Source organism: Cucurbitaria berberidis (genome assembly GCF_010015615.1).
Source record: "Cucurbitaria berberidis CBS 394.84 unplaced genomic scaffold K460scaffold_3, whole genome shotgun sequence".
Classification (NCBI taxonomy): domain Eukaryota; kingdom Fungi; phylum Ascomycota; class Dothideomycetes; order Pleosporales; family Cucurbitariaceae; genus Cucurbitaria; species Cucurbitaria berberidis.
The window spans coordinates 6016052-6042843 of record NW_024468937.1 but is presented as its reverse complement, the minus strand read 5'-3'; the positions used below and the strand labels follow the sequence as shown (position 1 = coordinate 6042843).

The 26792-nt window shown below is 51.0% G+C and overlaps 9 protein-coding genes across 9 annotated transcripts; 5 read left to right on the top strand and 4 right to left on the bottom strand.

Moving 5' to 3' along the window:
- Positions 1–31: 31 nt before the first annotated feature.
- Positions 32–692, bottom strand: K460DRAFT_336132 (DNA-directed RNA polymeras-like proteines i; the record flags this gene model as incomplete). Its single annotated transcript, XM_040930967.1, has 2 exons — positions 193–692; positions 32–136 (listed from the first exon to the last, which is right to left on the bottom strand). The coding sequence occupies exons 1-2, from the start codon at positions 526–528 to the stop codon at positions 32–34; spliced, it is 441 nt and encodes a 146-aa protein (XP_040789331.1). The 5' UTR covers positions 529–692.
- A 576-nt stretch (positions 693–1268) lies between these two features.
- K460DRAFT_356398 (uncharacterized protein) lies at positions 1269–3276 on the top strand (the record flags this gene model as incomplete). Its single annotated transcript, XM_040931956.1, has 2 exons — positions 1269–1708; positions 1764–3276. 2 exons carry the CDS (start codon positions 1269–1271, stop codon positions 3274–3276), a joined length of 1953 nt encoding a protein of 650 aa, XP_040789330.1.
- A 371-nt stretch (positions 3277–3647) lies between these two features.
- Positions 3648–5922, bottom strand: K460DRAFT_406956 (uncharacterized protein; the record flags this gene model as incomplete). The annotated part of the gene is made up of 4 exons (XM_040937016.1): positions 3648–5563; positions 5625–5751; positions 5809–5843; positions 5913–5922. The coding sequence occupies 4 exons, from the start codon at positions 5920–5922 to the stop codon at positions 3648–3650; spliced, it is 2088 nt and encodes a 695-aa protein (XP_040789329.1).
- Positions 5923–6276: 354 nt separating this feature from the next.
- Positions 6277–7310, bottom strand: K460DRAFT_310325 (class I glutamine amidotransferase-like protein). Its single transcript, XM_040930149.1, has 3 exons — positions 7071–7310; positions 6792–7018; positions 6277–6729 (listed from the first exon to the last, which is right to left on the bottom strand). The coding sequence occupies exons 1-3, from the start codon at positions 7297–7299 to the stop codon at positions 6439–6441; spliced, it is 747 nt and encodes a 248-aa protein (XP_040789328.1). The 5' UTR covers positions 7300–7310; the 3' UTR covers positions 6277–6438.
- A 141-nt stretch (positions 7311–7451) lies between these two features.
- On the top strand, positions 7452–10128 carry K460DRAFT_367511 (MFS general substrate transporter). Its single transcript, XM_040933588.1, has 4 exons — positions 7452–7890; positions 7967–9244; positions 9480–9546; positions 9643–10128. The coding sequence occupies exons 1-4, from the start codon at positions 7555–7557 to the stop codon at positions 9792–9794; spliced, it is 1833 nt and encodes a 610-aa protein (XP_040789327.1). The 5' UTR covers positions 7452–7554; the 3' UTR covers positions 9795–10128.
- A 3256-nt stretch (positions 10129–13384) lies between these two features.
- On the top strand, positions 13385–17584 carry K460DRAFT_283740 (calcium transporting P-type ATPase-like protein; the record flags this gene model as incomplete). Its single annotated transcript, XM_040928679.1, has 1 exon — positions 13385–17584. One exon carries the CDS (start codon positions 13385–13387, stop codon positions 17582–17584), a length of 4200 nt encoding a protein of 1399 aa, XP_040789326.1.
- A 786-nt stretch (positions 17585–18370) lies between these two features.
- On the top strand, positions 18371–19292 carry K460DRAFT_356393 (uncharacterized protein; the record flags this gene model as incomplete). Its single annotated transcript, XM_040931955.1, has 2 exons — positions 18371–18626; positions 18712–19292. The coding sequence occupies 2 exons, from the start codon at positions 18371–18373 to the stop codon at positions 19290–19292; spliced, it is 837 nt and encodes a 278-aa protein (XP_040789325.1).
- Positions 19293–19667: 375 nt separating this feature from the next.
- K460DRAFT_336115 (uncharacterized protein) lies at positions 19668–26101 on the top strand. The gene is made up of 3 exons (XM_040930966.1): positions 19668–20300; positions 20353–20421; positions 20469–26101. The coding sequence occupies exons 1-3, from the start codon at positions 19875–19877 to the stop codon at positions 25776–25778; spliced, it is 5805 nt and encodes a 1934-aa protein (XP_040789324.1). The 5' UTR covers positions 19668–19874; the 3' UTR covers positions 25779–26101.
- K460DRAFT_129847 (uncharacterized protein) lies at positions 25925–26521 on the bottom strand. Its single transcript, XM_040926672.1, has one exon. It carries the CDS (start codon positions 26452–26454, stop codon positions 26071–26073), a length of 384 nt encoding a protein of 127 aa, XP_040789323.1. The 5' UTR covers positions 26455–26521; the 3' UTR covers positions 25925–26070.
- Between the last annotated feature and the right edge of the window lie 271 nt (positions 26522–26792).

The following is a 26792-nucleotide window of genomic DNA, read 5'->3' as shown; positions in this document are numbered from 1 at the left end:
TTTGCTTTGTTATGCGCACGACCGGGTTGACCTATGAGTGCTTGACAAGCATGTAGATGTTGTCGATTTTCAGCCCGCCCAGTTTTCTATACGGACCTTCCATATACAGGAGCAATCCGCCGAAACTCGCATAGTACTTCCTGTGTTCCTGTTAGCACCTACACGGCCGAGTTATGCGCGGGCGATGAAGACTTGCATCTGATCTCCATCCCCATCCTCCATGCGATAGTTCTTGCCATAGCACACGTAATCGTACATATCCGCAAGAGTTGTAACACCGTGCTTGCCCACATTCCTCCACATGGTCTCGTTCTGCTCTTTTGAGGTGCCGTCTAGGGACAAGGTGGTGGCTAGGACCATGTTGAGCGTCTCACCCGACTGCACGGGAAAAAGTTCGTGATTGATGTCGAGCGTCATGGTGATTTGGTTGTCGGTCGAGGTACCGAAAATGCGAGACACGCGGTCGTACTTCTCATTGTTGATAGACGTTATGCTAAAGGTCTCTTCGAAGACTTGGGCGTCGGCCATGGTGACTGTCGCAGTCACACTTTGTAGTTGCGGTGGAGGTGGGTGCGGGTTTGCTAGCAAGATGGAACGCGCAAGCTGTGGTCCTTGGTATGGAGCAGGAAGTGTGCTGGCGACGGTTGTTCGAATCTCTCAAAGAGAGCTTGAGAAGTGGTGAAAGAAGCTTGAGTCGGCCAAAAATTTGGTCGCTGGTTGGCGCGGCCCAAAACCGATCGAACCGCCGGTGCTCCTCCGCGGTCTAGCACGTCCCAGCCTCGCGCTGTCACTCTCCCTCGTTTCCTAACCGCCGCTGCTAGGAGAGCAGCTGTAGCCTACATCTTCTGCAGCTGCCAATCTCTCTTTCCCCTACACTCAATGAGTCTGTTCGCGCTCCTCGACATGGAGCATGCGTCGCCCTCAGCGCAAGGCTCACACTCCAGTCGCGAAGGCAGTCCCATGAGCGCTTTCGATCCGCTCAATCTTCCAAGGCCTAGAGCCTCCACGAACCAGAACAGCCTATTACTCAAGCTACCAGACGATATCTTCAAGTGCATCATGGACTATCTAGACCGAGATGCAGCATGGAGTTTGAAGAGGCTATGTAAAGGTATGGCAAACAGCGAGACAGTAAAGCAACTGCTATACAAGTATCCGATACAGCTAGTACGTGACGTCCATGTAAGAACTCCATGTGAGACATAGACTGATCTCGTACCAAGGCCGAAGTCCGAGACTTGAGACTAGGAGATTGGAAGTATCGGAAAATGGGGTTATCACGCTGGCAAAGCTTCCAAGAGAGCATCAACGACTCGAATCGGAAATACGTACACAAGCTGGCAATGTCTCACTGGGCGAGCATCGATGACTTTCGCTGGATACAAGACAACCTACCTGCTTTGACTGGTCTGGACATATCGGCTATCAAAGACTTTGTGTGGACACCTGAGGAGACGTGGACTTGGAAGATGCTTGCAGAAGCCTGTCACACGCTGTTCGCACGACTCGAGGAGCTGGAGGTGGCAAACTGGGCAGACTACACGGCACACTCACGTATCGAGTACAGCTATGCATATAATGACTATCGCTTCAAGCAGAAATTCAGGATATCGAGGCGGAGAAATGGTGGATCCATTGCTAGCATGATATTCCCCATCTGCAACAAACTGAAAACGCTTGCGATACGAGAGCGGTACTCCGGCTTCCAGTAGGTTGACTGACCCCATTCCCTCTTTGCGTAGGGAGACTAACCTCAACCTCAGCACGTGGAATGAGTGGGAGGTCCACCAACGGGTATGCTGTTTAGTGGATGGCGTGCAAAAGTACTGTCCACCGAGCATGACAAAGCTAAGGGTACACGATTATGCGCCATATCGATCGCTTTTCTCCACCGATGCTACATCATGGGCGCGCTTAACCGACGTTGAGATTGGTCTCTACAGCTGGATGGAGGACCGCCGCGACAGAGATGTCATTGGCCCTATTCCATACAGAATCACACAGGGACACCACCACCGCGACGAGGAGGAAGCCTTCGATGACAAGACCTTTGATGCTTGCGCGCGTGACCACATGGTCCTAGGAAATCATGTTGTCCAGGGCGTTGGCGCCTCTTTCGAGGACCTACTCCAAAGTCTCCAGACCATCAGCAACAAATATCCGAAAATCAACATCAAACCCATCCGTAACCTCCAGAACATCACATTGCATCCATTCCACCTTGTCAACGTCATGCAGCGCCGACATCACTTCGGTCAGATCACGCAACAGAACAATGACCAAGCATCAAGTGACCCGAGTTCCAAGCCGGAGGTGCAGGAAGCGTTGCGCTGGCTGGCGCAGAAGTGTGACTGGAAGCCGATCCTAGCCTGGGACTCGATGATGTGTGATGTCTTCCCAGCAAATCTCGAACCTCGGACCTTCCTTTCGAAACCTGACGTCCTCTCCCGCATACAGACCATGGTCTCTACGCTTCGTGGCTTGAGCATACCAATTCGTATATCCATTGGCGATCGTACTAACACTTGCCCTTCCTCTGGTCTGGACGGTTCACTATATTTTGGTGACTACAAGACATTCATTGGCGAAGATGATGAAAAGCGTGAAGTGCTTGTTCCCACACAGGCCTCCTTCAACCTAACATCGATTGCGTCCATGGTCGACGAACTTACTATCCAATACCCTGTCGATGTTCCTGGTGTAAGCGGTTGGCTGCGCGCAGCAAAACGACCAACTCCAGCAGAAAAGGCCCTTATGCAGCGCGAGATGGTAGGATGGCGCCGCTTCTGGGCCCGCTACGCATCACAGTTCAAAAATCTTAAGAAGCTTACCGCAAACGTACCCAATGATATTTATGAAGACTGGGGTAAGAGTGAGCTGGCGGGTCTGCTTGTGGATGCACGATGGCAGATGCTAGAGGTAGAAGAGCAGGGTGGCGATTACGGCTTCTTCGGTAGCTACTTTCCATTTAGCTCGAGCTCTCTCCGCTACAGCTTCTCCCGCAAGCGATCCCGCACCAAATTCGCTCAGCGTGTATTTTTTCGCCTAGACGACGAGCCGCTTGACCTCTCAATACCCAATGTCGAGCTATGCGAACAGGAGCGTGAGGAGAAGGAGATTATTGATGAGCAAATCAAGGACAAGGGGATACTCCCCCACCGCTTTTGGCTGACGAAGGACGAAGAGATGGGCGGGAAGAGGAAGAGACTAGAAGAAGGGCAGGAGAGACAAGACGAGCAGATTAGTAAGAGGATACGCACAAACGAACTCACCTAGGCGGCTACGAGGGCGATGGGCATTCATGAAGTCCTCCCGGCTCACCTCTTGGTCAACCTAGAGCGGGGGTATCCAATGCTGTTCTGTCTGTACTCAGTTATCCTGGTCTGCGGGCCGAGTAGAACTAGTCAGTTCACAATATGCATAAGAAGATATGTCATAACAAATTAACATTTCAACGGGTATATGCATACAACTGCTCGATAGTACAATTCGCAACGTTGTATAAGCAAAACACCTCTGTGAAAAAAAATGTCGAGTCTCACTCCTGGGAAGGACGACCCTGTCCGCCCGCTTGCAAGGTTCCAAAACGCCGAGTCCTGTCACTATGCTACACACTAGAAATGCCCCTGACTCCCTTCGTTATTCGTCTAGCTACGCTTCCCTCTCTTTGGACTACTGGCTCTACTTCTTATCCTCTCTCTGCTATCAGTCCTCGACAGTAAACCATTGCGATCGAATGCACTCTGTGGCCCCAAATTCAGCCCGACACCTTGGTTGAGCAGGTCATTCCCCGCGCCACCGACGTAACTTGCTGTACCCGTCTCAGGCTTGATTTGCGGTGTTGCCCAACCCGATGTCCTTCCAAGCCTTGAACCGTCAGAGGAGTCGGAGAACTCGTTGTCCGAAGAATCAAGATATGTCTCCTCGAGTTCGAATTCATTCGCCGCCTCTCCATCCTCGAGGTCAACACGCTCATATGTCTGTCCTAAGGAACTACCGAGGCCGAAGAGTTTGCTGGGAAGGAAACCGCGACGGCGACGGTGTAGTGGGTCTTTCCCGTGTTTTCGTGCGAATAGTTTGCCGATGGACTTACGTGCCGAGGCCCTCTTCTCTTTACCTAGGACAATGCAGAAGATGAAGATTATGATAAAGATCATGATGAAAAAGCCAGGGACACGTCGCGGATTCTCAACGAAGAGGCGATGCCAGTCGTTTTCGGATTCGTAGGGGATGTGACTGCCGCCTGGGTATTGAAAGTCGGATGGTATCCCAGGCACATTTGAGCCGAAGCCTACAGCTAGCGCTTGTTCTGACGGTATAGGGATTTCGCTAGAGGCATATAGGACCATTTTCCCAAGTGTCCAGCTTACTTCTACGTTGTTGATCTTATTGACAGCTTGAAACGGGTCGAGGAAGCCTTTTGCTTTGGCATTGTCGAGGACAGCTTTGGTGGTGTTTTTGCTGCCCTTTAGGTCTTCGATGCCCACGCGTGGAACTCCGATCCCGTCGTGCAGCATGTTGATAATCCAAGATGCTTTGAAGCAAACATCTCGTGCCTTCTCTTCATCGACTTTGCCGCCCCATTTCTCTTTCTTGAGACCTTTCTTTATGCTCTTCCAATCCTGACTGCAGAACTCATCTACGCGCTCTTGGTAGGTCTTGAAGTCGTAAGCCTTGTCCTTGTGCCCCATTTCGAATATGTCGTGTGTTGTATGCCAATACTCTGAGACGCCTACGAAGTGATTTACGTCGAAGTCGATCGCTGGTACATGCTGTCCATTAATCAGACAGGGTGAATCCGTACATTCCTTCTCTTTCTCTAGCAGAGGATATGTTTGATGTAAACATTCGGCGAACTTTCCGGTGCCAACCAGCTGCGCAGCCGCCTTTAGTTTCGGTTCGTCGCGGTTGTCCGAATCTAGATCAAGAAACTTGCCGTCTTTTGTCACGTCAACGGTCAGATCGGCGGGCAAGCATGGATCCGGTAGCTCGACCGATGTACTCGACTCAATGAGAGATTTGACATATCGTTGCCTTGCCTGATTGACGCCAAATCCTAGCCACGTTGTCACGAAGACTTTGTACTCTAGAGGTGTACCGTCAATCGTCCGTAACCGTAGGAGCGTCAGATCGTTGGCGTGCTTCTCGGCTTCGGTAGCATTTGGCGCAAACGCAATCTGCGCGGATGCGCCCCCCATGTCCAGGAATCCATATGTGCTATGCCCCTTGCCATGATTGTGATGGTTTGGGCGGTCGAATCCTCCGAGTAGGTAGTTCGCCGCTATCCAGCCATATAAGCCCTCTGTCTCGCCCGGTATGACCTGAACATGTACTTGGCAATCCGGTAACTGGAACTTGGTAGTGCTCTGTGCAAATTCGCAGACCTCTTTCAAGAGTGCCCTTTGCTGGGGCAGCGGGAGTATTCGCATGCCTGCGGTCGCAAGCAGAAAGAGCGGCGTGTTCGGGACATCTTCGATGGGGATTTTTTTGAGCGCGTGACTGAGGAGTTTGTCGAGATGTTCTGGGCCGACTTGGTGAGGGTGTTCGCCGAAAGTCGAGATACCTGGGCATTTGTGTGTTAGAGCAGCCGGCTTGCGCCTCGTGGCCGTGCTGCAGCTACGCACCTGGGTGTATCTTCTTGGTCCACTTCTTGTCCGTCTCGATTACCGGTAAAGTGTGCAGTTGTGCGTCGGTCGCTTGCTTGCGAGCTGTGTCGCTGTTCAGCCATCGGTAGATATGGACGCGCGTCCCCTTTGCTGGTCAGCGACAAGCCTACTATGGATGCGATATTTGGTCGCCAAAACTCACCGAGGACCCAGCATCCAGAACAACACCATATCTCCCTGTACACCCAGTCTGGTCAGCATCTAGAATGTATTGCAAAGGGGGGGGGCCCAAGGGTGATTGCGTACACTTTCCCATGAGGGATGGCCAGGGTCCGGAACAGCTATCAAGCAAGATGCATGCAGCAACGACGGGTTTTGGATTAAGAGAGTATATACAATGTAACAAAACAGGTATTGCTACGGCGCAGCCGACGTCGAAGAAGAGGTGGTGTCTAAACGAGCGATGTGGAAGGAGGCATCCTGGTCATCAAGAGAGGAGGATTCGAGGGAGCCCAGCAAAAGGTTGAGAGACCCTGGCGATCGGCACCCCCACGGCCACGCCGCGCCGTTTATGGGGTCGCTCCACGCTGCGAACAGCCTACCCTACCTGGTGTACACCATTGCACCTTCAGAAGCGTATTACGGGTCTTGCAAAGACTGCGATATGGCTATTTCCAATCAAAAATGACACCTTGGCGAGTTTCTATATCGCATCCTACCACAAAGTATCACACGTCTACCACACAGGATAGCTGACATACATGCAATGAATGAACAGAGATGGGTATACCGTAGAAACACACCATCTCCACGCCATGTCTAGTGCCAACCCTCAATCCTCAAGCAGAAATCTTAGAAATGCTTTCGCGATAGTTACGCCATCATGAGGCCTCCCAACTCGTTCCAGCGCATCCCGCGCCTGCTCATCCTCGAAGATGCCCTGCTGCTGCCTCATCTTGACCAGATGCGTCACGATGCCTTGGTTGAACTCCGGATGCCCTTGCACAGAGATGAGTCTGCCTTTCTTGTACATGCCTTGAACGAGACAGCGTGGAGAGCCGCCGAGCTTCTCGACACCTTCAGGATACTCGAACACAATGTCCTTGTGCATTTGGTGGATGGCCTAGAGTAATTCAAGGTTAGGAAAACAGCCATGGCGGAAGGAAGTGATTATCAGCCACGTACAAGGCTATCTTGCTGGAAGATCTCTTTCCCCTTTGCGGTGAGCTGAACGGGTAGAACTGAAATCTCCCAGCCGTCGTCACTCCGTCCTACTTTGACGCCTGCAGCTCTTCCAAGAATCTGGTGTCCGAAGCAGACGCCGATGATTCGGATCCGATCCTGGTTCAAGAGTTTCTTCGTGAAGTCGACAAGCTTTAAGATCCATGCCTCGTTGTCGAACGAGTTGTGTTCTGCATCGCATGAGTAATGAACCAGTACATCTTGCACGCCCTGATAACATACTTGAGCCAGAGATGAGAACAGCGTCTATGTTTTCCAGATCAGGATACTCCTGTGCTGTGACAACATCAAAAGCGCTCAACTCAAGATCTTGCTTCGGAGATAGGCCTACTCCCCCGGCAGCCGTTTCGAGCAGTGTCGTGAAGATACGGTCGTATTTGCCATACTCTGCAATGACATCCGGCGGCGGCGTGTCGCATTGAAGGATCGCGATTCTTAAGGGTGTCTTCATCGTTTCAGATTGCCAGAGCCAAAGTGGAATTTGTGATCTGCCGCCGTTGACATGGAAGGGTGGCGGCGATTTCGGGAGTGCTAGCAGTGAAGAGGTTAGAGGATTCGACAGCAGCGCCTCGATGTACCTACATCTTTGATGCAAGCAACTCTGCATCCCATCCATGACTTTCAACACCATCTTCTTGGCTATCTCCTCCATTCTGTTATATGACCCTCTGCGGAGAAGCGTATCCAAAGGGCAGGAGTCGTTGTAATGCCCTCAGGTGCGCGCGCGAACGGCCGATCATCGCATCCTTCCGAGCGAACTCCGCTGCTTCAGTCTACCTCGGATTGTCAAGAGAATCATGTTCAATCTGTAGAGATAGCAATACATGGCGAGGGCAGCGTTCATCAGTCTCCAGATTTGGGCAAGACCAGAAGTCATCATCCACATGTTCAGCTAGCCTTACCCGATGATGATGATGATGATGACACAGCACCAAGAGCGGAGCTGGAGAACTTGGTGAGATTTCAAAACAACGGGAAACTCGAGGGGGTTGGCAAATGGAAATTTAGATGTGTGTTCGGCGGCATCCTACTAGGATACTTCGTGAGTCGGGCACTCTCATACAACTTTCCTCTTGGAAACGGATATCGCACGACAGATCTTGCTGACCTACTCGTTGATTGCCATGTTCGACTCCACACTCATGGCGTCTAGTCATCCAGTTATCACATCGTACTTCCATGCCTCAAACTCTGCATCCTGGCTTTCGACTGCCTTTCTACTTACATCGACATCGCTACAACCGCTTATGGGTCGGCTGTCGGATACTTTTGGTCGCCGCCTACTGTATCTCACCGGTCTCGTGCTTCTTGCAGCGACGACGGCTTGGTGCGCTCTCGCACAGAGTGTAGGGAGCTTCATTGCTGCAAGAGCATTCTGTGGGATCGGTGCCGCTGGTGTGCTCTCCATGGGTAACGTCATGACCAACGATCTTGTCAGTATCGAAATCAGAGGAACCTACCAGGCCTATATAAACCTCTTCTACGGCGGCGGCTCAGCATGTGGTGCCGCATTTGGCGGTTATTTGTGCGACAAACTAGGATGGCGGATGACTTTTGCGATTCAGATTCCCATCCTCCTGGTCCTTTTACTCAACGCTATCTTTACAACACCGTCTTCGCTCGGACCTAACCTAGCCAAACGGTCAGGACTGGGTATCCGAGATTCTATGAAAGGGTTCGACGTTGCTGGGTCTTTTCTATTAGCAAGTTCCGTTGCATTTTTAATCCTAGGGCTCAATCTAGGAGGCAACATCTACCCATGGAAGCACCCCATCGTCATCGCTTCACTCATTGTTGCCGTCATTTCTGGGGCCATTCTCATCAGAGTCGAGTCAGGAGCAGCAAGAGCAGTAATGCCTCTCCCAATGCTCTTCAGCAAACCGCGAGGGAACCTCGTCTTCAACAATTTCTTCGCCCAAATCGGAATGAACACGATCCTCTTCAACGCACCTCTCTACTTCCAAGCGGTCAAACTCGAAAGCGCATCCGTTTCTGGCTTTCGTCTTGCAGGGCCATCCGTCGCCCTCACCATCTGTGGCGTCTCAGCAGGCTTTATCATGACAGCTACTGGGCGCATGAAATGGCTCATCGCTGTGGGCTCTCTGAGTATGCTTGTAGGAGCCACATGTCTCTCTTCAATGTGGGATGATATTCCAACATGGCTTGCGACCATGTTCCTTGTGCCTTCGAGTCTTGGACAGGGTTTGAGTTTCCCAGCTACGAGCCTTGCGGTACTTGCGACAAGTTCACAAGAGGATCAGGCTGTCATGACGAGTACGTTGATTCTGTGGCGCAGTTTAGGCATTGTGATGGGCGTTTCGTTCAGTAGTTTGATACTGCAGAACGCCTTGACGGAGTATCTGGAGCAACTCGTCACCGGTCACAACAAGGCTAAGGTTCGTACCACAATCTCGCCTGCAACTGCGGAACTATCATCCAATGTCTGCTTAGTATCATTACGTCTTCTCGAGACTGTCATTGCGGCCAAGCTGCGGACCCCCAGCATCTCACACTTTGCCTCATCTTACACATTCCCGACATCTGTTGTCCCGTCTCTTCTTGTCCGTCTTGCGCAACAATTTGCAAGCCGTGAAACATGTCGTTCTTTCCCGATTCTAATGACAATTGCAGGTCATACAACGCGTCCGCAAGTCGGTCCGAAGCATCATCGACCTTGATCCGGAACATCAAAGCCAAGGTACGGACTTAGCACGCTACAACGTCACACTTGTATCGTCGATATACATACCCGTTTTACCAACTCTACACAGCCTCAGAAACTAACGACACCCAGTAATCGATGCGTACATGCAGAGTTTGCGCCTTGTCTTCATCTCGGCGATGGCCATGTTCGTCGTGGTCAATATATTGGTCTTTGCGATTGAATTGCCACACCTGAAGAAACGGAAGAGAAATGACGATGATGGCATGGAAAATGGTTCGTAATCTGCGGCGATCAGTCGGTGTCACACGTTCGGTGTTGCGCAGGCGGAACGGAGCGGCGGGGCTGTGCAAGATGGGATATTGGGGGCGAACGACGGCTCCTAGGCGTATTTGGAATCTGCCTATGATCGTTGTAATAAGAGAGTAAACAGTATATCGATCTGAGCGCAATAGTATAGAGAAAGACAGAATATGCACGCAGTATGCAATGCCGCAAGGCGGACTTCACAAGATTTCATGTATATCATGAAAGCAGTTAGACATGTTCAGAACGGTTAGGGAAGTCAAGGCGCTATCGTCAAAGTTGTGTGGCAACGAATGCTATAGCACTGCGCCAAACTGAGCTTGCATACGTGATTTAGGGCCGGCACCCGCCTTGGAGTTGTGACTGCATGCTCGTGAAGCCATGTTGACTTTGTGAAATGGGTAGGGCGCATCTTCGCTCGTTGGTCATATGGCTTCTTCATTAGCTTATTGTCCAACAAACTCTCGACGAATCTGTCATTCGCGGGATTATGGCACCACGGCTTCAGGTACAAATCCTTTCTCATAGATCGAATTGTGTTGGTGAGGTTATACATTCTGGGCTACGCCATTCGCTTTTGAAACTCACGCGTCAATTTCCCCTGTGTTGGCCTGTCCTCAGCCTCCAGGCCAAGGTCGTGTTAGAAACAGCTAGAGCGGATTTCGCCGGGTTACGAACGGTCAGAGTAATGACGGTGGCGGCCAAGAACGGTAATTTATCGAAGTTGTTGAATGAAGTGAGGGAGGTGCCCCATTTTAATTTGCCTGGTTAGGAAAGGTGGCTGCCCATTTGTTGAAGATCCGATTTGTATTCAAAGGCAAAACACAATATACATGTTCTGAAACTCCGAAAAGCTCGACCAAGATAATGCACATACGACAAAGCCGTGCGTACTTAATAATACCATGGAGTGCAATATCGAAACCGCAAACGAACAAAGATTGACATTTATCAAAAACAGTGCTCAACCAAATCAACAGTCCCAGGAAAGCGTGCCCGTCTCACCGAGATGGCGAATTATGGCCTCGCTAACGGCTTCTGCGTGGTCGAGTAGTCAAGGCCTTGAAGTTTTGAGGCACTACAGTCCAACCGGGGGTGGGAACTTCAAGGTTGTTGATGCTGTGCGATATCGTATCTTGTGGGAAGATGCGATGCGCGATGTCTAATTCTAGAACAGAAGCAAAAGTCTCCGAAGCAGAGATACTATTTCGATATCTTTGCGAATAGATTGGTCGCTTTATGGGGGTTGGACATGGAACCTATTTTTGGACCGAGCGTGAAGTACGGGGGGCCGACAAGGACATAGGAACGGTCGACTTCAAAGTAGCTAGAAAATAGGGCTCAAGGCCAAAAGATTTGGAGCATGCCAAGCTGATAGGCCGGTTCCCGACGAAACCCAGTAGTATAACACGAATCTGAAGTTGTGGAAGAGCGAGGAGATGTTCCATATTCGTTGAGAAACTGCTGACACGCCTTGTCGTTTGACTTGTTTCTTCTCATGATTAAGCGAACCAGTCGTAGTTTGGTTTCCGTACAAGATACGGCATCGGGTTTTGTGGCGCGCACGTCGATTGGGTGGGATAGGTAGAGAAGCGCTTAGTAAACGCCAGTCCACTGTTTGCGGTGCTGCACATCGTACAACTAGAGGTAAATGCATCTCAGATTAGACCAGCCGGGTACGCATTGGGTCAACTTTGCAAGTTGAATAGAGTTGATGTGCTTTCGAGGGACCGCCGGGAAACAAACCAATGGTAGCGTTGGCATTAAAGAACACGCGGAAACCGGCAGAGGGAAATATAGCATTACGTCGTGTTGTTCTTAGAGGGTGAGAGCAGAGAGAGTGGTACTGGTAGTACGGGGTTCGTCCACGGCCCAAGGTCGCAGAAAAGGTCATCTGCTGCAGCATTGGCGATCCTCTGTGTGGCAAGCCTCAAACTGGAAGCTTGAGTCAAGCTTAGCCGCCATAGATTAGCAATTGATTGAGGGCAATCGGGTGATCTGCAGACGACGCTGTCCGCAGAGGAAACCCAAAATATCCGCCTCGAGTTCTCTGATACTGAAGCAATGCTGGATACCAAGAGGCAGGGTAGGTTTTGCGACAGTCAATGCTGAATACGACAGCCTCTGACGCATAATGAACAAAAGGTGACTTGGACGCGGGAGATGCGCCTGGTGGTCTTGCACGACGCAGCCAAGGCTTTGCGCTCTTGGCTTCATTGGAGATTCACGTTTTCCTCCATGCGGCGCTATGGCTATGATGGTCAGGCGAGCGACAAGTGGATGGCTAGTGATTAATAAGATATAGTCGCCCAGAATGTCGCCCGAGGGTATGCTAGTGGTGATTAAATGGGGCGGGAAAGGGGCGGCCAGTTGAAGCAGGAACATGTGTTATTGTTGGGTGCTGGTCCCAATGGACGAGTCTTGGCCGAGCACAGGGGAAAAAAAGAGACGAGAGAAAAGTCGTCGCTATAGCTGGGTGATGACGCTTTGACACGGCGCCGTGGGCGTAATCTTGGCTTCATCTCCATGGTCGTCGGAGGCAGCTCATTTGGGAATGCAGCCTGGTGAGGCGCTTGTTGTATTGTTCGCCCTCGTTGCTAAGGAGACGACGGCAACGAAAATGAAAACGACAACGACGTCGACGACATGGCAGGCTGCACTCGTAGATGGCTGCGGGAGGTGAAACGGAAGATGCGATCGCGGGCAGGGGGCAACATGAGCCTAATGAGGCACAAAGGCCGCCAAATGTGAATGTGCACTTAGCCGCTAGCCTGCATGCGGACAAGGCCTGCCAAGGAGGGCTGTGTAGGCCCCGAGGGCTTGGAAGCATCGTCTACAAACAAGACGTTCTCGGTCTGGTTGCGCTGGCCGCCCCAGTGCCTTCGTCTCCTCCCCTGCCACCCAAACCAACAGTCGATAACTTGGAGCACCCCTCGGTGGCCTCGTCTTTCCTTGCCGCATCTCCTAATTGCCTCTCTCCCATCTGGTACCTGGGTACACTGGACTGTCCATAGCCACAGCCTCGACCTCAACCACGAATGAGCATGCGCAGCGCCGGACACTGCCACAATCTGTCCAGCACCAGACCGCTGTTCAGCTTCACCGTGTCCAGTTCGCCTCCTTCCACGACGTCTCCCAAGACCCCATCCAACGGTTCCTGGTAAGCTCCCCTACGAACGGAGACGCGCACACCCAGCGAGTGAAGTCGTGGCGCAGCTGGCAAACGACGGCAGGCGCGAAGACGTGTACTGACTAGCGGTTTGCTCTAGACTCTGGTACATGTCCATTGCAGAGACAGCTCAGTCGCTTCTTACCTCGTTCTGCATCAACGCGCAACCGTGGACGGGAGTCGGCAAGAAGGACGCTCAGCCTCGAAACTCGCCCCAGCTTCCTTCCCTAACCTAGCCTTTAATAACCTGCGTGCACATTCCGCATGCAGCACTTCTCCTAGCCCGCAGAGCTCACCGGAACACGCCTCAGCTCACTGCACCATCCCTACGACTCGTATCCATCGCCGCCTGCCCAACACACAGCCTCGCCCTCTGACAATACCCGCAAGGCTACCACCATGGCCGACGACAGGCATACTCCCTCACCGGGCCCTTTACGACCACGGGCGCCCACCATCACCATCGACACATCCGCTACCAACGACATGAATATGGGAGAATCAGTACCTCTTGGAGAATTACAAGATGATAATAATAGGGCATCAACACAATCCAACGCGGATAATATCTCACCGACGCATACAAGGCAGCCGTCACAGGAGCTGCGCAATGTGAGCTCCTTCGATAGTAAAGAGAGTAGACCAACGAGCCCTCATAATGTCTCGTCGCCAGTTCAGGGATGGAATAACGCGGGCCTATTGAGTGTGCCAGGTGCCCGCTCTCGAGGAAACTCGATGGACTCTGCGACCGAGAATGGAGAGTCTAATTCTAGTGGTACCTATGTCACATCTACCAACGGCGATCACCTCAGAGGAGAGATGGCCCCGACTGAGATTATGAACGCTAAAGATGCCTTGAAGCCCGATCCTGGCACAGAAGCAGACTTCCAAGTCGAGAACAACAAGTTTGCTTTTACGCCTGGCCATCTAGGAAAGCTGTACAATCCGAAAAGTCTTAGTGCCTTTTACGCCCTCGGAGGACTTGACGGCATTGAAAAGGGTCTTAGGACTGATAGGAGGGCTGGTTTGAGCGTCGACGAGCAGCACCTAGACGGCGCAGTGACTTTTGAGGAAGCTACCACGGCTAGCACGACACAGACCTCCCCCAAAATCGCATCTAATGGCGTTGGAACCACTGATCCCACGCCTACCGGAGAAAACACCTTTGCGGATCGGAAACGCGTCTACAGCGACAACAGGCTCCCTGTTCGTAAGCCCAAAAACATCTTCCAGTTAGCATGGATGGCCTACAACGACAAGGTTTTGCTTTTACTGACTGCGGCGGCCATCATCTCACTTGCACTTGGTTTATACCAAACTTTCGGGGTCAAACATAAGCCTGGCGAGCCGAAAGTCGAGTGGATTGAAGGTGTCGCCATTATTGTCGCCATTGTGATTGTCGTCGTCGTCGGTGCTGCGAATGACTGGCAGAAAGAACGTCAGTTTGTCAAGCTTAACCGGAAGAAGGAAGACCGAACGATCAAGGTCGTTAGGTCAGGAAAGACGCGCGAGATTTCCGTCTATGATGTCTTTGTTGGCGACGTTGTCAATCTGGAACCTGGAGACATGATACCTGTCGACGGTATCCTCATCCAAGGTCACGGTATCAAGTGTGACGAGTCCTCGGCTACCGGTGAATCTGACCTGCTCAAGAAGACGCCTGGAGATGATGCCTTCAAGGCCATCGAGAGGCACGATAATCTGAAGAAAGTTGATCCCTTCATTCTTTCTGGTGCAAAAGTCTCGGAAGGCGTAGGATCATTTCTCGTCACCGCTACCGGTATCAACTCAAGCTACGGAAAAACCATGATGTCTCTGCGCGAGGACAGCGAAGTCACTCCGTTGCAGTCCAAGTTGAATGTACTCGCCACATACATTGCCAAACTCGGTGGAGCAGCTGCCTTGTTACTCTTCGTTGTTCTCTTCATCGAGTTTCTCGTTGGCCTCAAGAGTAGTGGTGCTACGCCTGCGGAAAAGGGCCAGAACTTCCTTGACATTCTCATTGTTGCCATTACCGTTATTGTCGTCGCCGTTCCTGAGGGTCTACCTCTCGCTGTCACCCTCGCGTTGGCCTTCGCTACTACCCGCATGCTCAAGGACAACAACCTAGTCCGACTGCTCCGATCCTGCGAAACCATGGGAAACGCAACGACCATTTGCTCCGACAAGACGGGTACACTGACGCAAAACAAAATGACAGTCGTTGCTGGCTCGCTTGGGACAGCCCTCCGCTTTGGAGATCACAAGTTGAAGGCTTCTGGAGCACCTACTCCTATAGACGACGGCAACAAGGGTCAGGATGTTGTGGAGTCGCCCGTGGAAAACCCCAATGACGTATCGGCGACCGAGTTCGTGTCTACTATCAGCAGAGAAGTCAAAGATATCCTAGAACAATCCATCATCCAGAATACGACTGCCTTTGAAGGCGAGACAGGAGGACCTGATCCCTTCATCGGCTCCAAGACCGAAACCGCCCTTCTCGGCTTTGCACGCGATCACATGGGCATGGGCAGCGTTGGTCAGGAGCGCTCTAATGCCAATATCGTTCAGGTGATTCCCTTCGACTCGGCAATCAAGTGCTCAGCAGCCGTTGCAAAACTCAATGATGGCCGTTACCGAATGTACGTCAAAGGTGCTTCCGAGATCCTTTTAGGCAAGTGCGACAAGATTGTCACCGATGCAGCCAAAGAGCTCAAGGAAGCCCCCATGACTGAGGACAACCGCGAGGCGCTCGAACAAATCATTACTACATACGCCTCCCGATCACTACGCACTATTGGTCTCATCTACCGCGACTTCGAGAGCTGGCCACCGACCGATTCGCGCAAGAATGAAGATGACCCGAGTCAAGCCATTTTCGAAGACATTTTCAATAAAATGACCTTCCTAGCTGTTGTTGGTATTCAGGATCCGCTACGAGACAGTGTTCGTGAAGCTGTCAAGGACTGCCAGCATGCCGGAGTTTACGTCCGCATGGTTACCGGTGACAACGTCATGACAGCCAAGGCTATTGCCGAAGACTGCGGTATTCTTGTTCCTGGCGGTGTTGTCATGGAAGGCCCTACCTTCCGCAAGTTGTCGAAGAGGGACATGGATGCCGTGATTCCCAAGCTTTGTGTTCTTGCCCGGTCCAGTCCGGAGGATAAGCGCAAGCTCGTCAAACGCCTCAAAGAGCTCGGCGAGACGGTTGCAGTTACCGGTGACGGCACAAACGATGCTCCAGCACTCAAGACCGCCGATGTCGGTTTCTCTATGGGTATCGCTGGTACTGAGGTTGCTAAAGAAGCATCCGCTATTATCCTTATGGACGACAACTTTGCATCTATTGTCAAGGCCCTTCTTTGGGGACGTGCTGTGAACGACGCTGTTAAGAAGTTCTTGCAGTTCCAAATCACAGTAAACATTACCGCTGTCATGCTCACGTTCGTCTCGGCCGTCTCCAGCAAAGACCAAACCTCCGTTCTTACTGCCGTTCAGCTTCTCTGGGTCAATCTTATCATGGACACGTTCGCCGCTTTGGCTCTTGCGACCGATCCTCCTACTCGAAGCCTTCTCGATCGAAAGCCAGATCCCAAGTCAGCTCCTCTGATTACGTTGAGAATGTGGAAGATGATCATCGGCCAGGCCATCTACCAGCTTGTAGTTACCTTCATCCTCTACTTTGCCGGCGAATCCATCCTATCTTACCACAGTGACCGAGAGAAGGAGCAATTGCCTGCTCTCGTCTTCAACACCTTTGTCTGGATGCAGATTTTCAACGCTCTGAACAATCGCCGCCTCGATAACCGCTTCAATGTCTTCGAGGGCATTACCCACAACTGGTTCTTCATTGTCATTCTGCTCATCATGATTGGTGGACAGACCATGATTATCTTCGTTGGTGGTGTCGCATTCTCCGTGACCAGGCTTAACGGAGCTCAATGGGGATACTCGATAGTCTTGGGTTTCCTCTCCCTCCCCGTAGGTGTGATTGTTCGGTTGATTCCCGACGAGCTCATTGAGAAGTGCATTCCCAACTTCTTCAAGCGCAAGCGCACTCCAGAAGTGGTCGTGTCCGATGAAGATTATCAATGGAATCCGGGTATGCTGGAAATTCGCGACGAACTTGCCTTCCTCCGCAAAGTCCGTGGCGGCCGCCTCAGCAGCCTCAAGTTCAAAGTACAACACCCTAAAGAGATCTTCACCAGGTCACGATCGAGCCATTCGCTGCCCGGCACTCCGAACAACGGCGTCCAACAAGACGAAGGTTCGCCTGCTCCTCCTACACCCAACAGCCGCCGCCGCGGAAGATCTCGCTCCAACTCCGCCTTTGGTCCTGCAACTGTTATGGCTGGTATTGTTGCAGGCAGTGTAGCCGGTTGGTCGCCGATTGACCGTGGCACTGGTGACAACGACTCCCTCAAATTCGGTCGCAACATTACCAAGCAAGACATGGAAGCGCAAGAAGGTGTTGAAGTGCATCCTGACACGAAATCGACTGATCAAATCTTGGCTTCTAGTCCTCACGACTACCGCGGTCCCCCGAGCCAGAACACGGAGACCACGCCTAATTTCGTAGTAGGACCTTTCGCCGGCGAGTCGAGCGACAAGTCAAGATAATTTTCAGGCGTTCTCCTTTTTCTGCCTACATCGCATCACCACCACCACATCTGATTTCCTTTTGTCTTTCTTTCTTTCCCAGTACTGTATATTGCAATGCATGGCAAATGGCGTTTTCGGAGTACCAAGAACAGAACATGGAACAGCAGAGGAGAGCATTTCAGGCTTCTATAATACGTTTGCCACCGCTGTAAATACCCCTACCTCTCCTGCCGTATCTCCTGGTGCTGGTGGCTTCTTGTGAAGCTCGCTCGCTGTATTACTCAAGTCTTTTAAGTTTCGTGCGATAGAGAATGAGAAAGCGGGTTTGTGGGGTTTCTCTTCTTCGAGCGAGGCTGGTGCGATGGAGCAATGGGTTCGAGTGAGCATTTGATACCTTTATCGTTAATTGTTTTAAAAGCCATCAAAAAGCTCAAACTTATACTTATCCATCCTTCCATGAGTGGATATGTGTTCGTCATTCTATTCCTACTGATAACAGGCATTGGTGACTTCAATTGGCATCTTCAATTGAACGGAATGGGCAATTGCCCTCCCAACTTCAAACCACGCAATCGAAGTGTGTCAAATGGAGGAGGGTGTTGTTCATTCTCGGCTCATATGCACCCAGGTATTCCTCGGCTCGCGTCGGATTAACGACGTCATATTAGAAATCGTACTTGGCATCAATGGCGACACTTTTGAGTGACCAGAACTGTAAAATCTGCCCTTGATTGACTTCCTCTTACACCACAATCTTTACCTTTGGTTTACACGATTTCCACGATTCAACTTGATTAACTCACAATGGCTCCACATGTGCTTCTCATAGGAGCTCACGGGAAAATCGCTCAGCTCTTGACTCCTCTTTTGCTAGCTAAATCTTGGAATGTCACTGGCATGATCCGCACCGCTGAGCAAAAGGCCACCATTGAGAAGCTCGGGCAAGGGCAGCCGGGTAAACTAAGCGTACTCGTCAGCAGCGTTGCGGATGTGAAGAGCGAGGCCGATGCGAAGAAGATTCTAGATCAAGTCAAGCCAGATTGGGTGGTTTGGAGTGCTGGTATGTTATAGTGCACGCTCTTTCGTTGCTCATCGATTTCTTGGCTGAAGCAACATCATGAACTGCGTCGGCTAATTGTTATTAGGCGCTGGGGGCAAAGGAGGTCCCGAGATGACGTTTGCCGTTGACCGCGATGCGGCCATCTCGTTTACAAAAGCGAGCACCCACACACCAAGCATCAAGAAATTTCTCACAGTCTCATATCTCGCCTCTCGCCGAAGCAGGCCCTCATGGTGGTCAGACAAAGATTGGGAGGCCGCCCAAAACATTAACAACGAAGTATTGCCCAATTACTATAAAGCTAAAGTCGCTGCCGACGAAGTTCTGACCATTCTCTCAAAAGAGCGCAACGATAATGAGGCGAGAGATTCTGTTCCTGTCAAAGAGCGCTTCACTGGGATCAGTCTCCGACCCGGAACACTGACTGATGAGAAGGCAGGTGGCGTCAAGGTTGGGAAGATTGGGGTTGGGGATAAGACAAGCCGCGCTACAGTTGCGGGGGCTATTGTGGCAGCCTTGGAAACTGAGGGTGCGAAGGGCTGGATCGACATTATCGATGGGCGTGATGATGTTAGTACGGCGATTCAGCAGCTAACCAAAGAAGGCATGGATTCCGTAGATGAGGAGGACTTAGAGACGATGATAGAGAATATCGCCAAGTTGTGAGGGTCGCGCTGAACACATACATCGTGACATTAGACTAAATCGACGAAAGGTACGCACACGAAAGCATGTGAGACTAGAGCCAGTATAGCAGCCCTGGAGTATGAATTGACACCTAACATGACATCTTAACTTTATGCTTCGATTGTTAACATTATTTCCCCATCAGAATCTTCATCTCTTCCTCAATTATCTTCACTTTCAGGCACAGAGGGACTACGTTTCAGTAGTAATGTATAATCAGACACTGTACCTTACTCGGTCTGATTAGTGGGGGCCCGTTAGTCAAGACAGAAAGAGCTTAGTCACTCGAAATCTAGCGTCTTGGCGTCATGCGGTACCTCGGGCTCCCGGCTAGTGATTTGAACTCATCGGCCGCAACTTACATCATCTCAAAGCCTTAGATATCAACATTACTGGTTATTCATACCGAACCTCTATCACAAATCAGATTATTGCTGAGTATCGATCCTCTGCTTCACCTAAAACGATGACTATCCCACGCTTGGGCTACGAGATTGAGCAAGCCATGTGAAGGGGTCTCTGGAGAAAGCTAACACCCATCCTCTCAACATCAGGGACGAGATGCCCAAATCCGTGTCAAACATCAAGCAGGCTAGGGTGCAGAAAATATGCACCTTATGGACCCATGATGATAACTTTTCGAGGGATGACATTGTGTTCAACGAAGAGAAGTTTCCTGAGCTCCCCACAACACCCGGATCATTACTTCAAATTGTATCCATAAACTCTGGTACTGCTGTCCGGGATTTCCAATCGACTCATGAGAGCACACAGAATGATACAGCGCGAGCGAAACCGGAGAGTGCTGGCAGGGACACGAATGCCGATAGCCATGCGAAGAGGACCCGCCGAGGATCCACCACGATAACTGTTGATGAAAACGGTTCAACTATTCCTGGCGGACGCGATATCGATACCGAAAAGGCGTATGTGTTTGTCTCCAAAGCCCTCCCCATGGACCTTAAATCCAAGCACCCAAATTTACAGGTAAGTTATGCTTGATAAGGGACCTTTGCATTAGATTTGACCTGTGATATAGGTTTCGATTGCTGAGAGGATAGCGAAAGTGTTCGGGTTTCGTAATCGAATGCAAGTCGTAGTGACAGAGGTATGCAACATAGTTTCCAAATATGGTTCAGGAGTTGACAAATCAAGGCCGATGAAGACCGACATGAAGCCCACCATGTAGAACTAGTCTTTCGCGACGAATATCTCGCACGCGCAGACATGTGGCGTATGGCGATCTCCGAGCTCAGTAAACGAACTGTTTATCGGAACCAAAAGTTGCTATTCATGGGCACGATCAAAGCAACCATCAAGCACATTTACATCGACGGGCAGTCCGTCCACTCCGGTTATTTCTCGCCTAAAACAAAACCCGTATTTCGCAGCGAGTCCGCACGATATGTTCTATTCATCCAAATGTCTCGGGAAATGTGGGATTTTGACGCTGAAGGCGCCGGCGAAATCATGTTCAACAAGGTCGTCAGTGGTTTCCTACCAGATCTGTTCAAAAGATGGTCAAAGATCAATGCAAGACATGTAATCACGATCATCCTCTTTACGCGGATGCAGTACGATGGCGAGTCTCTGTCCGATCGCCCCGATGACACGACGAGTCATATCTATTCGGGATCTCAATCCGGAACATTTAGAGACTACTACCGAGTTGTCGTTAGCGATATGGCTAGCGGTGACTGGATCAACATTCTATATCAGCTAAAGAAGGAATTCCGGACGTTTCTTCGAGAGGTGTCATTGGTTACCAAATCTATAAATCAGACATCAAAATGTGAGAAAGGAGAACACTCGGTATCAGACACTATCGTTGCTGGGCAGCCGTCTCCTGCTAGTCAAGGAAATATCCTCGAGGCAATCAACCTGGCTGCATCTCAATTTGCGAAGGACTACATCGATCGTGATCTCGTTCGAACAGGTATATCTATTATAGTTGTCACTCCAGGAACTGGCGTCTTCGAAGTCGATTACAACATGCTCAAACTGACCACGGATACTTTGATAGGCTCGGGGATAGGCATTGACTTGGTATGTCTGTCGCCGATGCCACTTCACTCTGTACCCCTGTTCAAATACCGTACGCCTCGCTCAATATCAAACTTAGAGGCTATGCAGAGCGAAGAGAGGCGCGACCCAACAATGGAGTACATGGGAAAGGAAGACGATAAAACACCTCGACAGCATCAACCCAATTTCGGCTCTATGTTACGCACATCATCTGTACAGCTAGGTGGAAATTTGATACAAGATCCAACTCTCTCTTCTTTAGATGCACCAGATGACTGGAGATTCGCGATGCCTTACTGGGTCGACGTGTCATTCTGGTCCGGGACATCTGAAGAGATCTTGGAACTGACGAAGCCAAGGAAGGCTGACAAAATTGTCAAGAAATCGCGCAAGAAGGGTAGGATCTTTGCTCTCCGTTGCCGTCTTTATGAATTACAAATGATGGGCGTCATGGAAAATGAGTTGGGCGATATCTCTATCCCTTATCTGGAAGAAGATCCCATGTATCCACATTACTTGCGCCCAGCTTTCGAACACCCTCAGAACAAGAGCCATAGCAAGGCCCCTTTACTGAAGACTTCAACGATTGCGACAGGCTCCTATTCGTCCGGGGGTGATAAGGATTATAGCGATGACCAGCTTGACGAGAGTAGGACGGCCCACAAAACCTGGATGGAGGCTTATGACGACGGAGTATTCTCTCTTCTTATAGACAGACCCTCGGAAACCGAGCAGCTTCAAGTAGATCGGCGAAGGTCAAGTGCCCATCTGTCTAGTGGTTCCGCAGGACTATCTAGAGGATCATATCTATCAGCTTCCTTCCGCAGCATGGCACCTTCCTTTGGCAAGAACGCCCGGCCAGCATTGGATGCTACCTATCCGCAACTAATGCGTGAAACGTCGAGAGATCTTGAGAGTCACTCTTCACGAGACAGTGCATATCGGCTTTCAGAGAGCAAGGTACAGCTTGCCCCACGAGCCGACGTCCTACAACGACAGAAAACTCTAGCGAAGAATAGTGTCGATGTTGGTCGTTCAAGTTTGCATCAGCGAGGTACATCGGAAGACTCGGAAGATCAACCAAAGTCTCTACGATACACCCCAAGACAATCTCCAGCTCCCAGTCGAGTGCCGTCCCCTCCAAGGCGGGCTGGTCTTCCTTCTATATCTAGTACTAGTAGTGTACCATTAGTCACAGCCGAAGTGAACAGGAGGCCATCGAATTGGTTTCTCAGACAGATCAGCTTCGGTGGGAAAGCAGCAGCAGCAAAGCCAACCATTGCAGATGCAACTATTGACATAAGCCAGGGCAAAGTGAAGCCTGCGATGTTGACTGTTGAGAAGAATCAAAAGGGCGCCATTGCCGAAAGGTTAGCAAGTACACGACTGACTACCACGGAGAAACCCTCTCAGCCCATTGCAATCAGAACTGTGTCGCGGGTGGGCCCTGCTACTGCCGAGTCGCTTTCTTCTGACCAAGCGAGCCGATCTGTCGAGACCGTCAGGGGTATACAGCCCAGACAGGCGTCTATACCCTCCCATCCTGGTTCCGTTATGAAGGATCCAGGGTCTACGTTCCTCCTCGCTGGGGCGCGAGCACTAGGTGACTATATTGGGCCCAAACCAGATCTATCCTCCAGTAGCGGTGCAAAAGAAGTCCCCCGGACGTTGTCGCCAACGAGCGCGATCGCACCGTGGGCAGTTCTAGTGAACCCTTGCAATCCCAAGAAGAACAGCATCAACTCTAAGAACCAATACCGACGCTGGCATCACGTCTTTCCAAGAGCTCTGAGAACGGGTACGATGAAATGGAGATCGCTTTGCTCACCTGCGGCCGTGCCGTTAACCCACGAGTGGTTCCCTACAGCCGATCAGGTGGCAACAGAATATAATGAGAGCCCTTACAAAATCACTCAAAATGATGACGACGATATGCTAGAAGCCCCTAAGAGTAGAGAGGCTTTGATAAAAGAACTTATTGCCTTTCGGCTCTCCCATGGCTTTCAGGTTGTTGTCGGTTCATCTGTCGCAGAATTTTCAGGAAGACATGAGAAGACTCTAGCGAGCATTTTAGACCCCGAGTACATGTCAACTGACGGAGATACTGTCTTCATGAGCGTAGGCAACAGCATCCACCAATTGGTGTGCATGGCCGGAGGGGAGGTAGAGGTGCGTCGATACAATCGAAAGCCTATCACGGCTCTGGAGTCGTCTGCTGGCATTGACACACCGTTCCCGTATAGGCCGTACATTCGCACAGCGTTTGAACAAACTTACGACCCACGGGATGTCATCTTGCGACCTCCGCGAAAAGAGTATAACTGGAATTTCATCGACACATTTTTGGCAGGTTATCACGATGAATTATCCGAAATTTTACGTTTTTGGAGAGCTCGATTTGTCTTGATCCCTGTCGAAATACCAACTGTAAATCGACGGCCACTACCCATGCTTACCGAAGATTCCGAAGAAGAGATTCGTCTAGAAGGTATCAGGAAGTTGACCCAGGTGTGGCAGAAGTTCCGCTATGTTCCCCCAGAGGAACGCTACGTTCAGCCTGCAACCTCGACAAAGCAAAAGGATCCCAATCCGCTTGCTATCGAGTACCACACCCGGGATCCTTCGGCGATTATAGCAGCTGGCCCTGACCCTGGATTGTTCGATGATGCCGATAGTGAGTTTCAGGCCTCCCTCTTCTCCGATGCAGAGAAGCATCATACGTCGAATATCGATATCAAGAAGCTTGCCGAGGATTTGCAGGGCGAGAAGGGTATTCAAATGTTGGATCGGCGCTGGCATTGGAAGTTACACTATAACTGTTTCCTTGGATTCGACCTCACAAACTGGCTATTATCCAACTTCAAGGATATCGAGACCCGTGATGAGGCGATAGCGCTTGGAAACGAGCTTATGATCAAAGGCCTATTTCAACATGTGCATAGGAGACACCAGTTCCGTGACGGAAACTTCTTTTTTCAGATTGCAGCAGAGTACAGAGCTCCTCGACCAGAGTCACGGATGGGCTGGTTCGGTATGCGTAAGACAGACAAGTCGGTCCCTTCGACCCCACTAACAGAAGTACCTCGAACATCCCCTCTTGCGACAAAGAGCACCAAGTCTCGGCCTAGTACAGGCGACTCTTCGTCCAGTAACTCTGGTTCGATACAGGAGGGCGGGAGGACACCTACCCATGCTGGCAGTCCCAAGCGCCAGGTCGTCTTGTCGCGCGTCATGCGGTACGATGTGGACCCTCGCAAACGGTCATATCGCCCGGAAATCATCTCACTACACTACGATCGTCTCCACAACCCTGATAATTGCTACCACATTCGCATCGATTGGATGAATGTTACCGCGAAACTAATTGAAGACGCGATTGTCACCTGGGCTACCAGTGTTGAGAAATATGGCCTGAAGCTCGTCGAAGTCCCTATGGCTGAGGTTGCGAACATAGTCGACCACCATCCTTTTCGATCGCCCTACTCGGTCAAACTTGCACTGCAGCCTCCCGAGCCTCAACCTGAAGCCGTCTGGGATGCAGCACATCTGTCTCCACAGTACTCAAAGACGGATAAGTTCGCATACCAGAAAGCTTTGTTACGAAAATTGAATTTTGTACTCGACGTGGAAGCCGCTAGTGCGTTTCCTTCTGACGTGGAAGTCACTTACTCTTGGGGTAACCCAGATTACAAGTTCACTCAGTTTATCCACCGTAGCGGAACTCTACTTGTGCAGATTACAGACGATGGTAATTTTATATTGCTCGCCAATCGTCTGGCGCATAATCGCGCAAAGGATAACAGCAGAATCCGACAAGTAGATCCGTATGAGCATAAAAAGGCAACAGCAGACGGCAGTCAAAGCAGTAGGCTACCGTCCACACCCGCTGAGCGCGCGAACCCACATCGAAGCCCGTTTGCTAGTCCTCTTACACGACCTGTCCAGGACTCGAGTCTTTTACACACCGCTCTAGCCTTGCAGGAGAAGCCGCAAGCGGTTACGATACCACTTGCAAACGCAACAATGGTAACGCCAGAGCAAGTCAAAGACGAGTTCGAAGCGTTTTGCTCAAACGCAGGTCTGCTTTCGGCTTTTTACAACGAAGCTTTCAAACAAACTCCTTCGCCCTCACCTCGCAGTCTTCCGGTACTGGATGATAAAATACCAATTCTAGGACTGCCACCTGCAATCAGTATTCGCGAAGCTAGTCCAGCGAATACTGGATGGATGAGTTCGCCACTGATGGGGAGAGGTGAGCGCGGGTTTGCTGGTGGGGTGTCTGAAATGAACATTGGCACGCCGAGTGGCATTGCTGCTCGAAGGCAGGGGAGCGAGGGCAGTACGTCGACTCTGGGGAAAAGAGGGAGTATTGCGGACACGATTGGGGAAAATTCACCCAAAAGGCAAGATAGTCAGGGGAGTTCAGGCGGTGCCACCTAGCATGCGGGTACAGTTGAAGTCGATGGGTTGTCTGAGTTGGGTCTAGAGTGAAGTTTTCTGTTGCAGTCTGGAATCTCGGCGTTGGGTATGAAGACACATTTGTATGTATTCTTGAGCTCCTTGTGCTCGTTGGTCTTGCATTCTGCAGGACGAAAAACACAACTGCTCGCCCGGGGCGTTCTGCTTACCGGGGTCAACAAGTCCTTGTACTCCAAGTAGTTGTCTGTACGACGATGGGAATTCATGTAGTATTGCCTTGACGTTGTAAATTGTTATCAGCCGACACGAGAAATCATGGTTCGTAATCAACGTCAGCCTCATGCCTACCAAATTGTCGGATTTGGTGCTCGTGCCGTGTTCGGAATAGCACATGGTAGATGAGTTGGTGGAATCTCTGCTGGTGGCTTTGGATGATTTGAGCTTGGCTAGGAGGGCCGGCCATGTCACAGTGAGCGTCGGGCGAAACTACCCAATAACGTGAGCCAGTGAAGACTGAGGAGTGAAGACTGAGGAGTGAAGACTGAGGAGTGAAGACTGAGGAGTGAAGACTGAGGAGTGAAGACTGAGGAGTGAAGACTGAGGAGTGAAGACTGAGGAGTGAAGACTGAGGAGTGAAGACTGAGGACTGATGAAGATTGAGCAAGTGAGAGCAAGCTTTGAATAGCAGTGTAAGCATTGCTATTCCATCTATCCTATCCTATCCTATCCTATCCTATCTTTCTAGCTAGGTAGGCTGATGCCCGGCACGTCGTTGGTCGATGCGCTTCCCCATGGGTCCTCACCGCCTTTCTCATCACTAAGCACCGCGGAACCGTCTTCGCTAGACACCACCAAGACTCCCCTCCACCTTGGACGACACGACGACCAACGCAGCCCACAAGACAACAGCGCGCCCCTCCTCCCACCCCTCGGCACGCGACCACACTCGAAAAGTGCCTATTCCTGCCTACTGCCTCGACAGTGCGCACTGGGGGTGATACGACGACAACGACGACGACCGCAAGCAGCCACTTT